General features: G+C 40.3%; 1 protein-coding gene across 1 annotated transcript in view; it reads right to left on the bottom strand.

Moving 5' to 3' along the window:
• LOC126262730 (ceramide transfer protein) overlaps positions 1-16,882 on the bottom strand; it is a 217,025-nt gene that overhangs the window by 93,842 nt on the left and 106,301 nt on the right. Inside the window, exons 4-6 of the mRNA XM_049959533.1 lie at positions 5,574-5,696; positions 5,246-5,469; positions 793-954 (exon numbers count right to left, since the gene is read on the bottom strand). Of these exons, the coding sequence (XP_049815490.1) occupies positions 793-954; positions 5,246-5,469; positions 5,574-5,696 (509 nt within the window). The remainder of the gene's footprint in view (positions 1-792; positions 955-5,245; positions 5,470-5,573; positions 5,697-16,882) is intronic.

Raw genomic sequence — 16,882 nt, 5'->3', positions numbered from 1 at the left:
TAATCCTACTCAGACAACAAATAACATGATACTTGATATCTACCAATGAAAATATAATAATCAAATAATCCAAGGGTGTTTCAAATATCACCTGGATGAAGATAAGGATGTGACTCTGACTGCAGGGCTCCTGCCTCATGGAGAGCTGCACAGCACTACAGCTCTCGGACAGTCTGTTCTCACTAGTATAATTCAAACAAAATGGTACCTTCCACACAAGTTTAGTTTTCAATTTCGAGGTGAGCACAGTCACACAAGACCTTACCATTCTGGGTCAGACCACCAAGCCCATGCACCACATCTCCAGCTTGGAACACCCTCTACTGCTGGCCTCTCCCCACTAAGAGTCCACTCAGGACCTACGCTCTATTGACTGCTAATACTGATAAACCAAGATCTAGAGTTACATACACTATATTGGTGATAAGTGACTGAGACAGACAGTTCTCACACATCTTTATTCCTAAAACCTTCATATGATAAAATACAGTCAACATTGAGATCCTAACTGTGTCTGGTCCAAAATACTCTTCTGTTAATGTTCGTAGCACTTGTATAAAAATTCACTGAGACACACTATGTCTGAATCAAACTGGCAGCATAGACCAAAATTACAGATCCTAAAATACAACACTGACTCAATTGTCTCAACCCTCACACAAAAATTTAGTCCAAAATTGTATTAAATGCCTCTGCAAAAGACCAACAACAAATCACAATTAAGAAGACAGGGGACACTATTTTATCCATTAAATTTACTAGAGTAGGTAATTCTAAATGTTCGGTTCTTACTTCAGGCCACAGTGGGTGTTGTGAGACTTTGGACAAGAGAGGCTTCATGCTACTCTTGTTTTTGAGTCGTTCCCTGAACTCGTCCTCCTCCTCCAACCTGTCCAATCCAGTTTCAACTGCGTCATAAAATTCTTCATCATTTAGGGCACTGTGAGGTCCTTCCTGAAAACAGTGAGCAGCACTGAAGAGTATCATAAAATGAGCATCTTTCTTTGCTGCCACAGGATGGGAGAAAAATACTAAAATCTGAACATACAGTGTAACGAGGATACATGACATTAGGATTTTATCCAGTGTTATGCAGCCCCTCCTGTTGTTGAAATTAACATGTCAGACTTGGTAGGACATATGAAAACAAGAGAGACAGATTATAATGCCATCTGATATCTGAAATATAGACTCCAAGAGGAATTATGAATGACACACATTAATCTAAGTGCAACTTTCTGCACCACAATAATGTATACAATAACATCAAAAGTCCACAGGGATTAAAAATTATAAACTACACAAAAATTAAGGTAGTTCTCTCTCTCTCTCTCTCTCTCTCTCTCTCTCTCTCTCTCTCTGTGTGTGTGTGTGTGTGTGTGTGTGTGTGTGTATTGGGGGGGGGGGGGGGGGGAGAAGGTGCAGTGTCACTGTATAGAAAAGCAGGCAAGACAAACATCAAGCTGTCTGCCTGCATGAAAAGCCATTGACAAACTGTGGCCCAGAGAGAGCTGGACCACCCAGTTGCTGAACATGTTGACCAACACAACATGCTTCACTTCAACGATTGTTTCACAATCTGTGCCATCTGGATCCTTACAAAAAGCACCCCCTTTTCAAAATTGTGCAGATGGGAACTCTTTACTGCAACATATTCTATGTTCCCATAACTGTCCTTGACTCAACCTTCATTAGTGACTGTCCTTCACGCACCTATCTTCTTCTCTGTTCCCACTCCGGCACTACATAGCCTTCAATTCCACCAACACACCTGCTAGTGTTCTTGCCACTTAAACAACTCCCCCCCCCCCCCCACCCAAACCTCTTGACTGCATCTAGCATCACTACCATGTTCAAGTACCCTCCCACAAGCAGCACCATTTCTACCCAGTTATCCCTCCACTTCCATGCCTCAGCCATCTCCCTATACCCACCACCCACAAGTTGCTTCTCTTATTAGGTACAGCTGCTGCAGGCAGTTCAGCCTCAGTGACCAGAGACAGTGCTCATGTGTGAGTGAGTTGTGTTTATGTGAATGTCTGTGTGTTTTCTACTTTAGAAGAAGGCTTTTTGACCAAGAGCTTGAATGTATAGGAGACTTTTTTATTGTGTGTGTCTGTGACTCAGCATCTCCTCTATATATGGCAGCACTCTGTTCTTTTTATAATATTTTATTTATTTATTTACTTATTTAATTACTTGACCCAATCAGATTAGGTCAATCAAGTCTTCTCTTACATCAGACAAGGGTTTCACACACGGTTTCACAGGTTTCACACATACAGTACCTTTTTTTTTTCCCCATCATAGTTACCTAAGAAACAACAGTTTTAATATGGCAAATAGTATTAAAATTATTTGAGTGTCTGAAGTGGCAATGTAAGTAAATAATACTAACTGTGAACTATTGAAGTTAATACTGGCAATACTTGTACTATTGTAACTGCTGTCACTAATAGTGATAACAGTAGCAGTAATAGTTCAAATGGTTCAAATGGCTCTGAGCACTATGGGACTCAACTGCTGTGGTCATAAGTCCCCTAGAACTTAGAACTACTTAAACCTAACTAACCTAAGGACAGCACACAACACCCAGCCATCACGAGGCAGAGAAAATCCCTGACCCCGCCGGGAATCGAACCCGGGAACCCGGGCGTGGGAAGCGAGAACGCTACCGCACGACCACGAGATGCGGGCTAGCAGTAATAGTAATAATAACTACAATAACAAATAATCATCATGGCAGATATAAAAGAATTTATAGGTGACAAGATACACGTTTTCTGATATAGCGAGCCTTGCGGGAAGGAAAATTAAGGACGTAATAGCGTAATGAGTACGTACAGGGACAATGGTAATCCATATTGTTGCTTTGGTAGATAAGCCATTAATTGTCTCCTGAAGCTGGATATATTATCCAGTATTCTAATATAATGCAGGAGGTTATTCCAGAGTCAGGTTCTTGCCACTGAGATGGACTTTGTGAAAGTGGCTGTTCTATGGAGGGGGACAAAAAGGGTTTTTGCTCTGATTGGAATGGGTGTTTCTGCCATATTGTTCACATATCAGCATTAAGGTCGAGGAGAGAGACGAGGGACAGTATTTGTTGATAATACAGTAGAGAGGCCTGAGGATATGGAAATCTCTGCACTTGTCTTCACACATACAAGATAACTGAGCATACGATGGTTAAAGATGATCAAAGAGCCGAACATTATAGATATAACCAACAAAAGCATTCATAACCAATTCCAGCACTGTGAGCTTTCCTGAGAAAGGCCTTGCAAGATAACATCACTGTAATCAACAATTGAAACTATGAGTGTTTGTACAAGTTTCCTTTTCAGGTCAAGAGGGAACAGCTTTTTGTGTTTTTGTAGGGCATGCAGAGATGCTGTAGCCTTCTTGCACGTTGCAGTTACAGGCTCAGTCCAATTTGGATTTTCATCTAGTATTACTCCTTGACTCTTTACTGAAGGAGAGAAATTTATATCTGTCCAATTTAGGGTTAAAGATGGTAGTGATTCTCAATATTACAGGCTAATGAGCCTAAAATGACCAACCAGTACAATGCGGTTTTTGGGTGTGTTGAGCTTTAACCCTATATCCTTCACCCATTTTGATGGTGCACACTGGTTGGTACTGAGATGCCCTATAGCAGTCTTCAAGTGCGTGGATTTTTCCATTAGATACAACTGGAGATCATCAGCATACATATGGTACTTGTAGTAGGACAAAATTGATGAGACATTATTAATGTACAATGGAAAATACGAAAGAACAGGGGATGCCTGATACTACCTGCCTCCATTGTCATTTTATGATGCAAGATACGACTTACTGCTGGAGAGACGTCAGGTATGAGTGAAATCATTGCACTGCATTTGGCCAGAAATTTAGGCTGCTAAGTTTAGCACATAAAATGTCAAAGTCGACAATGTCAAAGGCTAAGAAGCACACGATAGCTGCCATAGCTGTCTCTTGTGCATCCATGGCAAGGTTCAGGTCATCCACAATGTTTGTGGAAACATGATTGTATTCATCTAGTAGGTTATTTGTAGTTCGGTAGTTTGCTAGCTGGTCATTAACTTCTATACATAACTATACGTTCTAATAGAACAACAAAAATTTCTTTGCTTCTCATCCCACCCAGTAAGTCTCCCCTGACCTCAAGTACTGGGTGACTCTCCTGAAATGTACCCCTCTCCGTAAACCGATCCAGTCCTCTTCTTTCACCCCTCTTCCTTCCCCTTCAACTCTTCTACCAGAAGAAGGAGCGACTTCCTCCGAAACCTTGTAGAAGTTAAATCCTTTTGTGTGTGTTTTCCCCTGCCACCACTTGATGGGCATATTTTTTATCTATCCATTTACATTACATTAACTATATGAGGTGCTATACAAAATTTTCAGGACTGGTAAGGCCATTTGTTGAAAACCTTACCTTTGGACTAAAAGTCACCATCACCCTCGATGTAGTTCCATCCGCACATACACACCGGTCCCAGTGGTTCTGCCACTGGTCAAACATTTTCTGTAAGTCCTGTTCTTTGAGGGTGTTTATCACCGCCAGCAATGTTTCTTGAACCCTCTCTTAAGAGTGCTTTAACCGACAGTCGCAAGGTGCCAAATCCGGCGAGTACGGTGGGTGGGGTACAACCGCCATGTTGTTTTTTGCCAAAAAGGTCCTCGTGAGCAAGGACGTGTGACAGGACGCGTTGCCGTAATGCGGCAGCCAGTTCCCTTGACACCAAAGTTCAGGCCATCATCGCCGCACGTTTTCACAGAGCCGATGCAAAACATCACAGTAGTATGCGGAATTCCTTATTTGGTTGGTTGGGATGAATTCTTTGTGCACAATTCCCTTGGTATCAAAGAAAACGATGATCATGCTCTGCGCAACAGACCAAATTTATTGTGATACAGTTCGTGATATGACAGTGTGATCCATTACTGCCATTCGCATGATATGCCCGTCATTGTGTGTAATGGTGCAATGAGGCGAGCGCAATCTGTCTCATCGGTCTGTCATTCCCTCCTGCATCCTGAGATTAGATATATGCATCACAGTTGGTTGGATCCATCTGACATGATCATTTTTCTGAAGGATGATCCACAATCCCTATAGGCAACTATTCTTCCTTGGTCGAACTCTGAAAGGTGCTCTTCAGATGCTCACTATATTCTATGAGGAATCTCACACACACACACACTCTCTCTCTCTCTCTCTCTCTCTCTGGGTGTCTACCTCATAATCCGGGCTGCTATGTATGATGAGACGGCGGGAAGCAGCAGTGCGTGCCTGCTCTTCCGCCTTCCGCCTCTTCTCCACTTCACGTTCCATCCTACGCCTCCACACTTCTTCGCGCTGTCCAACCAATTCCACACAGTGCTGCAGGGTTGCTATCACTCCTGCAGCTGTGGCCTTGAAAGTTAATGCTTCTCCTTTGAAGTCTGCGACTTGAAGTTCTCCTACAACAAGTTATCAAATTTTAAATATAGCCAGGACATACAACAATCATACACAGACAAATTGAGTAACGCATAAATAATTAGTATAATCAAATTGTACAAACCAGATGCACCACGGAGTGATGGAGTTGTTTCGGCACAAGCATCAAAGTATTGTTGAAGAGTATCAATTTGCTGACAGAGTATGTCTCGAAAAGTTTCTATTTCGGCAACTTTTTCCTTCAAACCTGAAAGAGAGTCAAATAATTGAGTCTATGTTTGCTTAATGCCATGAAAGCTATATCACAAAACTTTTACACTTAAAAGCTATGTCTACTGAAATACAAATGAGAATCCACTGGAATGCTATCTATCTGCATAGTGCCACTTCAATACTGCGTACTTAGTGGGATGCCATGCCCTAGGTAACATATTTCTAGTACTTGTAAAGAGTAAATCTATCCTCATAAGATAAAAATAATGTTCATTGTATAAGACTGTTTGTGCGATAAAATAAATTAACAACAAACAACAAGTTGAATTCACACTAAAAAATTCATTTTCAGTTTAAATATTGAAGCCACACCAACCAGTTGATATATGGGGAAGTAAAAAATTTATTTATTTATTAGCTGATTGAACTTAGTGGCCTGCAATCTAGATACTACGATGGATCCCACATTCTATTTATTATGTAACTACCAGAAAGAAATGATACACAACTGTTGCAGTGATTACCAATTTGTGAATATAACATTGTTTGGTAGTACAAAAATAACTGAAAGAATGATATTTCTCACAGTGTACTGTGCTGCCTTTTGCTATTTTATCCAAAAGAACTACACAGAAAAACTGAAGACATGTAACTAGAAGACAGCAAGAGGGAAAAGTATAGAAAATAGGAAGAGATATTCGCAACGTGTTTTTTTTTTACCCCCCCCCCCCCGCCCCCCCCCCCCCCCCCCAATGAACCATGGACCTCGCTGTTGGTGGGGAGGCTTGCGTGCCTCAGCGATACAGATAGCCGTACCGCAGGTGCTACCACAATGTTGTGGTATCTGTTGAGAGGCCAGACAAACGTGTGGCTCCTGATGAGGGGCAGCAGCCTTTTCAGTAGTTGCAGGGGCAACAGTCTGGATGAGTGACTGATCTGGCCTTCTAACACTAACCAAAACGGCCTTACTGTGCTGGTACTGCGAACAGCTGAAAGCAAGGGGAAACTAAAGCCATAATTTTTCCCCAAGGCATGCAGCTTTACTGTCTGGTTAAATGATGATGGCGTCCTCTTTGGTAAAATATTCCGGAGGTAAAATAGTCCCCTATTTGGACCTCCAGGGGGGATAGGTTAAAGTTAGATGTAGTGGGAATTAGTGAAGTTCAGTGGCAGGAGGAACAAGACTTCTGGTAAGGTGAGTAAAAGGTTATAAATACAAAATCAAATAGAGGTAACACAGGAGTAGGTTTAATAATGAATAGGAAAACAGGAATGCGGGTAAGCTACTACTAACAGCATAGTAAACACATTATTGTGGCCAAGATAGTTACGAAGCCCATGCCTACCACAGTAGTACAAGTTTATATGCCAACTAGCTCCGCAGATGACAAAGAGATTGATGAAATATATGATGAGATAAAAGAAATTATTCATATAGTGAAGGGAGACAGAAATTTAATAGTCATGGGTGAATGGAACTCTATAGTACGAAAAGGAAGAGAAGGAAATGTAGTAGGTGAATATGGATTGGGGCTAAGAAATGAAAGAGGAAGCCGCCTGCTAGAATTTTGCACAGAGCACAAATTAATCATAGCTAACACTGCGTTCAAGATCATAAAAGAAGGTTGTATATGTGGAAGAAGCCTGGAGATAATTGAAAGTCTCAGACAGATTATATTATGGTAAGACAGAAATTCAGGAACCAGGTTTTAAATTGTAAGACATTTCCAGGGGCAGATGTGGACTCTGACCACAATCTATTGGTTATGAACTGTAGATTAAAACTGAAGAAACTGCAAAAAGGTGGGAATTTAAGGAGATGGGACCTGGATAAACTGAAAGAACCAGAGGTTGCACAGAGGTTCAGGGAGATCATAAGGGAACAATTGACAGGAATGGGGGAAAGAAATATAGTAGAAGAAGAAGGGGTAGCTTTGAGGGATGAAATAGTGAAGGCAGCAGAGGATCAAGTAGGTAAAAAGATGAGGGCTAGTAGAAATCCTTGGGTAACAGAAGATATACTGATTTTAATTGATGAAAGGAGAAAATACAAAAATGCAGTAAGTGAAGCAGGCAAAAAGGAATATCAAACATCTCAAAAATCAGATCGATAGGAAGTGAAAAATGGCTAGTAGGGATGGCTAGAGGACAAATGTGAGGATGTAGAGGCTTATCTCATGAGGGGTAATATAGATACTACCTACAGACAAATTAAAGAGACCTTTGGAGAAAAGAGAACCACTTGCATGAATATCAAGAGCTCAAATGGAAACCTAGTTCTAAGCAAAGAAGGGGAAACAGAAAGGTGGAAGGAGTATGTAGAGGGTCTATACAGGGGTGGATGTTCTTGAGGACAATATTATGGAAATGGAAGAGGATGTAGATGAAGATGAAATGGGAGATATGATACTGCGTGAAGAGTTTGACAGAGCACTGAAAGACCTAAGTCGAAACAAGGCCCCGGGAGTAGACAACATTTCACTAGAACTACTGACAGCCTCGATAGAGCCAGTCCTGACAAAACTCTACCATCTGGTGAGGAAGATGTATGAGACAGAAGAAATACCCTCAGACTTCAAGAAAAATATAATCATTCCAATTCCAAAGAAAGCAGGTGTTGACAGATGTGAAAATTACCGAACTATCACTTTAATAAGTCACAGCTGCAAAATACTAACACAAATTATTTACAGATGAATGGAAAAACTGGTAGAAGCCAACCTCGGGGAAGACCGGTTTGGATTCCATAGAAATGTTGGAACACGTGAGGCAATGCTGACCCTACGACTTATCTTAGAAAATAGGTTAAGGAAAGGCAAACCTACGTTTCTGGCATTTGTAGACTTAAGAGAAAGCTTTTGACAATGTTGACTGGAATAATCTCTTTCAAATTCTGAAAGTGGCAGAGGATAATACAGGGAGCAAAAGGATATTTACAATTTGTACAGAAACCAGATGGCAGTTATAAGAGTCGACGGGCATGAAAGGGAGTGAGACGGGGTTGTGGCCTGTCCCCAATGTTATTCAATCTGTATATTGAGCAAGCAGTAAAGGAAACAAAAGAAAAATTCGGAGTAGGAATTGAAATCCATGGAGAAGAAATAGAAACTTTGAGGTTCTCCGATGACATTGTAATTCTGTCAGAGACAGCAAAGGACCTGAAAGAGCAGCTGAACGGAATGGACAGTGTCTTGAAAGGAGGATATAAGATGAACATCAACAAAAACCAAATGAGGATAATTGACTGTAGTTGAATTAAATCAGGTGATGCTACGGGAATTAGATTAGGAAATGAGAAGCTTAAAGCAGTAAATGAGTTTTGCTATTTGGGGAGCAAAATAACTGATGATGGTCGAAGTAGTGAGGATATAAAATGTAGACTGGCAATGGCAAGGAAAGCATTCCTGAAGAAGAGAAATTTGTTAACATCTAGTATAGATTTAAGTGTCACAAAGTCGTTTCTGAAAGTATTTGTATGGAGTGTAGCCATGCATGGAAGTGAAACGTGGACGATAAATAGTTTAGACAAGAAGAGAATAGAAGCTTTCGAAATGCGGTGCTACAGAAGAATGCTGAATATTAGACGGGTAGATCACGTAACTAATGAGGAGGTATTGAATAGAACTGGAAAGAAGAGAAATTTGTGGCACAACTTGCATAGAAGAAGTGATCCGTTGGTAGGGCATATTCCGAGGCATCAAGGGATCACCAATTTAGTATTGGAGGGCAGCGTGGAGGGTAAAAATCGTAGAGGGAGACCAAGATATGAATACACTAAACAGATTCAGAAGGATGTAGGTTGCAGTAAGTACTGGGAGATGAAAAAGCTTGCACAGGATAGAGTAGCATGGAGAGCTGCATCAAACCAGTCTCGGGACTGAAGACCACAACAACAACATCTAAAACACAAACTATGCAGAAAAACTGAAGACATGTAATTAAAAGACAGCAAGATGGAAAAAGTATAGAAAATAGGAAGAGATATTCGTAAATCCTCACTACAGCAATGAGGAAGTAAAACAACAATGAAAAACCGTAGTTACTGTTCTGTGGTAGGTTACACAGCTAATCTTCCTCCATCCCATAAAGTGGCTAAGCCACAAGTTTATTGAGAGTGAGAGGAGGCACTTTCCACATTTTAAACACAGAATCTATACTGTGACAACTTCACATTTTTCACCTACGTAAAGCACTGTCAGGTTTGGTCATCACATTCTGGGCACAGCCAACTGCCAATTTGAATTACTATTTGTTCTCAACATATCTCGCCCACTTTACACTAGTACATTAAAAAATTTCAGGTACTGGAACGTGCAACAAATGATACCGCACGTAACTTGTTACTGTATCACAGTCCAGAGGTGTATAAAATATATTGAGTGAGCTGAGAATAGAATTCGTTGAAAAATGGTGGACGTGTGCTGCTCATTAACGCCATGCAAAGTGATTAGGATCCCACGAGATTTATGCTTTATACTTCACACCCAATGCTGAGTTACATCTGACTGCCATGTTGTCAAAGACCACATCCTCATACAAACATGTCGCAGCTGCAGTGGTACAGTGCTCAATCTGTCTGTAAATAAGGCAATATTTATTTCCCATGTCCGAAGAATTTCCTTCAAGCCCACTGTCATAGAAACAGCTCATTGTTGTTAAGACAGAGATGTCATCACAAACTTACAGAAGGGTGTTGTGGACCAGTGTCGCTAATTATTTTGGGTTCCTCCCCATAAATAGGTCACATCATTTCAAATATTTCAAAATTCTGTTTCCCCATTCTCATGAGGATTTTCATCACAGCACTCTTCAAAATCAAGATCACTTTCCACCATCACGATAATAAAGCAGACCAGTACAAACCCACAACTACTCTCAATATAAAGATAGTTAGGAAACGAGTAATGTAAAGAACATTTTTGATAATCATGCCTAATATCATCCATAAACCTGAAGTTTCCCACCTCTTACATTCTCAAATTACATATCTCTCCACTAACCTTCATTTGCTTATAGCTTTACTGTTTGAATTCACACATGAATGTATACAGGACATTTCCTGCATCATCACCCCTCTTTTAGAAACTGCAAGAATAATATGTGTAACTCCACAAAATTTAACAGGTTGTAGAAGCAATTCTTTAGAAAATTCCCAATCTGGCAAATATGAACTCCATATGTTGCAGTCAAGGATTTTAAAGCAGGAGACTTGTACACTAATTTTGATTATTAATCATAAATATTAGTCATGCATTTGCAATATGAATTATAATATGAATCTATTTTTAAATGGGAATTTCAGCAGTTAATCTGGAATGAAGAGGCTGTAACCTTGAAAATACTAAGATTAAAAAAGAGATTAATGCAGCATATTGGAAGCAAAACCACTGTTGTCACAAAACTGTCAATAGCTCAACGTCTATATGTAGGCAATAGACCATCATCATCATCATCATCATCATCATCATCATCATCAACTAGTGACCTGTCCAGCTTCGCATGGGTAGCACTAAGTACAGGGCGACAATTATTGAACTATATAAAATAAAATAATTTCTGAACAGTTTGTTTTAGGACATTCGAACGGCACAGTTGGCTGCGGGGCGCGATGGGAATTTGTATGCACATGCATGGCTTGGTTTAGCAATGAAGCCCACTTTTATTTGGATGGGTTCGTCAATAAACAAAACTGGTGCATTTGGGGGACTAAAATACGCATTTAGCAATGGAGAACTCTCTTCGCCCTCAATGGGTGAAGGTGTGGTGTGCAAATGCCCAGTCGCCGGCCGGTGTGGCCGAGCGGTTCTAGGCGCTTCAGTCTGGAACCGCGCAACCGCTTTGGTCGCAGGTTCGAATCCTGCCGTGGGCATGGATGTGTGTGATGTCCTTAGGTTGGTTAGGTTTCATTAGTTCTACGTTCCAGGGGACTGATGACCTCAGATGTTAAGTCCCTTAGTGCCCAGAGCCATTTGAACCATTTTTGAATGCCCAGTCACAGAACAATCGGTGCAATATTCCTTGATGGCACAGTGACTACCAAATAGTACATGAAGGTTTTGGAGGACGATTTCATCCCCATTATGCAAAATGGAGCTTGACCCCATCGAAGCAGGAGTGAGTCACAAAACAATCGGTGCGATATTCCTTGATGGCACAGTGACTACCGAATAGTACATGAAGGTTTTGGAGGACGATTTCATCCCCATTATGCAAAATGGAGCTTGACCCCATCGAAGCAGGAAAGAGTTTAATGTTTTGGAGGAGCACTTTGGGGACTGCATTCGGGCTCTGGGGTACCCAGAGGCAACTGGCATGGGCCTCTATTAGCCCCCATACTCTCCAGATCTAAACACTTGTGACTCCTTTTTGTGGGGCTATATTAAAGACAAGGTGTACAGCAATAACCCCAAAACAATTGCTGAGCTGAAAACAGCCATTCAGGAGGTCACTGAAAGCATCAGCATCAATGTTCTGATACTTCAGCGGGTCATGCAGAATTTCACTTTTCGTTTGCGCCCCAGTTCAATAACTGTCACCCTGTCTCTATGGCTGGACAACCTTTATAGTGAGGAGTGAGATCATGCAAGACACTCTTGATCGGAGTTATGTTGCACCTCGCTTTTGGAACAAGTTTCCAAAGAGTAGTTACAGCCTGACGTTCTAGAACCACAGGAAGATTTGTCTCTCAATCTTCACTGGATTCTTGAGACCACATAGTACTCAGTCTTTTTGCTGTTCTGGTGTACTGAAAAAGACTCGACTGTTTCCTATGGATTTTTATTCATAAACAAAACAAAATCAAAATGTAATAAGTATGCACCCAAATTGCAAACCAAAATTAATAAATTCATTTTTCCTACCCAAGAAGTCAAATATAAACATGATCCATCAAAAGAAGCACAGCAATTTCATCAAGATTTTAATACACAAAGGGAAATCAGTAAATCCATACATCCCAGCTAAGCAATTGTTTTTTTTCTTTTCCAAAGATATGATTGTAGGACTTAATTCTGTCACACACATAAACTTACGAAAATACTTCTACACTGACGTAAAAAATAGCAGTGCCATCTACTGGTGCTGTGGATAGTTACCTGTGGAAACCCCATAAAAATTCACCTAGTAGTTTGGGAGACTAGCATGTTCAAAGATAGAGACAAAGTTTGAAACTACGACCAGCAAGTCCGAGAAGCTGCTGCTAGATATCAGTTCTAACTGTAGTTTGTTAAATTCCCTACAACACTTGCAATCAGTTTTTGGAAAATATTTTCAATATACACACACACCAGTTTAGAACTTATCAAGACATAGGATGTTTTTAGAATTATGATCCACTTGAAAACCTCACACATTTCCACACAAATAAAGATACATGCTAATGAAATGACGAAAACCTCAATGAGCTAGTTTATATTGATTGTGAATGTATGATGACTGTACTTGTTACACAAATGTAATTAATGAAACGAAACATATAAGGAGGGCACACAAAAACCAGTAGTTTCTTTATTTGGATAAAAATAGGAGAAAAAATAATGATGCCACTACTTCACACTAAGGACACACACATTCAGACTGTTATCATCATATGATGAGAACATCACAAACTACGGACAGAACCGGCAATCTGTTCAGTTGCCCAAATTCTATTCTGATCCCCTGAATATTGTTTAAAATGGGCCTTTAGTGTCATTTGAAACTGTATAAATGATCGTATGATTCAAAAGAAACATTGTAATTCTGATATACCACTTGGCTGACATCATAAGAATGGTGCCACATGCCGTCGTAACAGAAGGAGCTGCCTCAGCTAACGGTGGGCCCAATTTTTCAGCAAGGTCTCGCAGTTACTTGCAAAGTGATGGGTTCAACAGGCAGTAGTTTGGCCTGATACTTCTGATGACAATGTAGGTATTCTTTTCTGAGTAAGAGTACAGTAGCAGCACTGAAGTGGAGCAGATACACATTTGTAATTTGCGCTGGAGGCTAACAATAACAAACGCACATTATGTTAAGTTTCTGTTTGTTATTGAAACACCCGCACAACAAACACAAGGTAACGAACTATATTCGTGAGAGTTGTTGATTTGAGAAACTACTAGACGGTGGCTCAAAAAGTAAACACTGTTAGATTTCTTGTAGAGCTCGATTCCGGATTCTACACGACCATCTCCTCTACACCTGCATCCGCATCTGCATCTACAACTACATCTACAGCCATATCTATACTCTGCAAACCACTGAAGTGCGCAGCACAGGATACTTCCCTTTGTACCAGTCATTACGGTTTCCTCCTGTTCCTTTCATGTACAGAGTGCGGGAAGAATTATTGATTGAATGTCTCTGTGCATGCTGTAATTATTCTAATTTTGTCCTCATGATCCCTATGTGAAAAATACTAGGAGGTTGTAGTATATTTGTAGAATCATCAATTAAAGCCGGTTCTTCAGATAGTTTACATCTATCTGCAAGAATCAGTTTCTTCGGAATCTCTGTAACACTTTTCCCTGTGTCAAACAAACCTGTGACCATTCGTGCTGTCCTTCTCAATATATATTCAATATCACCTGTTAGTCCTATTCTGTACAGATCCCATACACTTGAGCAGTATTCTAGAATGGGTGCCACAAGTGATTTTATTCTAGAATGGGTGGCACAAGTGATTTTCAAGCAATCTCTTTTGTAGACTGACCAGCTTTCCCCACTATTACAGCAAAGTCTATCTACCACCTGTGTAACCCACAACTGAGCCTATGTGATCATTTCATTTCACATCCCCACAAAGTATTATACCCAGGTATTTGTATGAGCTGGTTAATTCCAGCTGTGACTCATTGGTATTAAAGTCATAGAATATTATGTTTTTCATGTTGATAAGTATATTTAAAGCAAGTTGCCAGTCTTTGCACCATTTTGAAATTATATCATACTCTGAGTGAATATTTATGCAGCTTCTCTCAGACAGTATTTTGTTATAAATAACTGCATCATGTGCAAACAGCCTGAGGTGACTATTAATATTGTCCACAAGGTCATTAATATTCAACATGAACAGCAAGGGTTACTCCTACATCTGATGATGACTCTACATCCAAGATAACATGCTGTGTCCTCCTTACCAAAAAGTCCTTAATCCAGTCACAAATTACACCTGATACCCCATGTGATCGTACTTTTGACAGTAAGCGTTGGTGCTGCCTTGATCCAAAGCTTTCAATATCTCATGTGAGAAAAGTGTGAATTGGGTTTCACGTGGTCGATGTTTTTGGGATCCATACTGGTTGACAAGGTGGAGGTCATTCTGCTCAAGATACCTCATTCTGCTTGAGCCCACAATACGTTCAAAAATTCTACAACAATTTTATGTCAAGGATACTGGATGGCAGTTTGTGGATCAATTCTACTACCCTTTCTGTGGACAGGAGCGACCTGCGGTTTCTTCCAACAACTACTTGACACACTTTTCTGTTAGAGGGATCTAGGAGGATTATGGTTAGAAGAGGGACTAAACCAGTTACAAATTCAGTATAGAATCTGATAGGGATTCCATCAGCCTTGGAGCTTTGTTTGATTTTAATGATTTCAGTTGTTTCTCTACACTAATGACACTTGTACTGGTTTCACTCATCTTTTCAGTGGTACAAGGATTAAATTGGGACAATTCTCCTGGACTTACCTTTGAACAGGAACATTTGAAACCAGAGTTAAGCATTTCACCTTTCCCTTTGCTACCTTCAATTTCAGTTCCTGTCTCATTCACTAGGGACTGGATATTAACACTGGTGCCACTAATAGCCCTTACATATGGCCTCAATTCCTTTGGGTTTTGTGAAAGATCATTTGACAATATTCTGCTATGATAGTCACTGAAGGCTTCATGCAGTGCTCTCCTGACAGCCAAACAAGTTTCATTCAGCATTCATGCCTCCTTTGAAGTAAATCAGTCAGCAACTTTGAGATTTTTATTAACAATGTTGAACAACAACTTGTCTTTATGTAACAATACAGATTGGGGCAGTGAATGGAAAACAAGACAGATGTAAAAAAAACTAAGTACACTGTTTATTATTTATAAATCACTGTAATTGTTAATACATTTATCCCACTGTGAGACAAGACAGACAATATATTCATGGTAAAATGTTTTTGGCTGCCTACTGAACCATGAGATTGTACCCAGATGTGCAAGACTTCATCCGACGCAAATCAACGGCCATGAATGTTTTTTCAGGCCTCCAAAAGCATGGAAACCGCATGGATGTGCAAGAGCTTCCCAGCGAAACTTCTGCAGCATAGTCAAAACAACGTTACACACATTTTTCCTTGAAGGCACTGATCATCTCGTCTCACAGTAGGATACAATTAACATTTATGGCAATTAATTTTGAAATAATAAACACTTTATTTACTTTTTTCCATCTGTCTTGTTTTTGTTTGACTGCCCCTTACAATATAATGTCAATATTGATGATAATGTGTAAGCCATCTCCAGAAGGTTGGACTTATCAACGATAAAATTACATATCACGCTATCCAACACAGCTATTGAGAACAGCTGTACAATAGCTATTTGGAAATGTACAGTAATTCTCAGGCTTGGAGAGAAAAATTAAAAGCAGTTATTTCCACAAATCGGCAACGACCTTGCCTCAGTGGATACACCGGTTCCCGTGAGATCACCGAAGTTAAGCGCTGTCGGGCGTGGCCGGCACTTGGATGGGTGACCATCCAGCCGCCATGCGCTGTTGCCATTTTTCGGGGTGCACTCAGCCTCGTGATGCCAATTGAGGAGCTACTCGACCGAATAGTAGCGGCTCCGGTCAAAGAAAACCATCATAACAACTGGGAGAGCGGTGTGCTGACCACACGCCCCTCCTATCCGCATCCTCAACTGAGGGTGACACGGCGGTCGGATGGTCCCAATGGGCCACTTGTGGTCTGAAGACGGAGTGCTATTTCCACAAATCAGGAAATAAATTTGTTTAATTTATAAAGCTAAAAAAAATCAAAGAAGATTTATTCAGCATTTTCTGTCCATCATCACAGCCACATCAGATTTTTACATGTTGTAATGCCCCAACAGTGTCAAGTAACGCAATTTTTTGTCTCTAGTATAAAGTAACAGTGTGCGATTTATTGTTTCCAGGGCATTTTGGATAAAGTGCATTTTATCAAAAAATTCAATGCTTATAATGTCATTGTGTAACTACTGTAATCACT

Source organism: Schistocerca nitens, chromosome 6, assembly GCF_023898315.1.
Source record: "Schistocerca nitens isolate TAMUIC-IGC-003100 chromosome 6, iqSchNite1.1, whole genome shotgun sequence".
Taxonomy (NCBI): domain Eukaryota; kingdom Metazoa; phylum Arthropoda; class Insecta; order Orthoptera; family Acrididae; genus Schistocerca; species Schistocerca nitens.
Note: the sequence above shows the minus strand (reverse complement) of the source record. Positions and strands in the feature narration are given on the sequence as shown.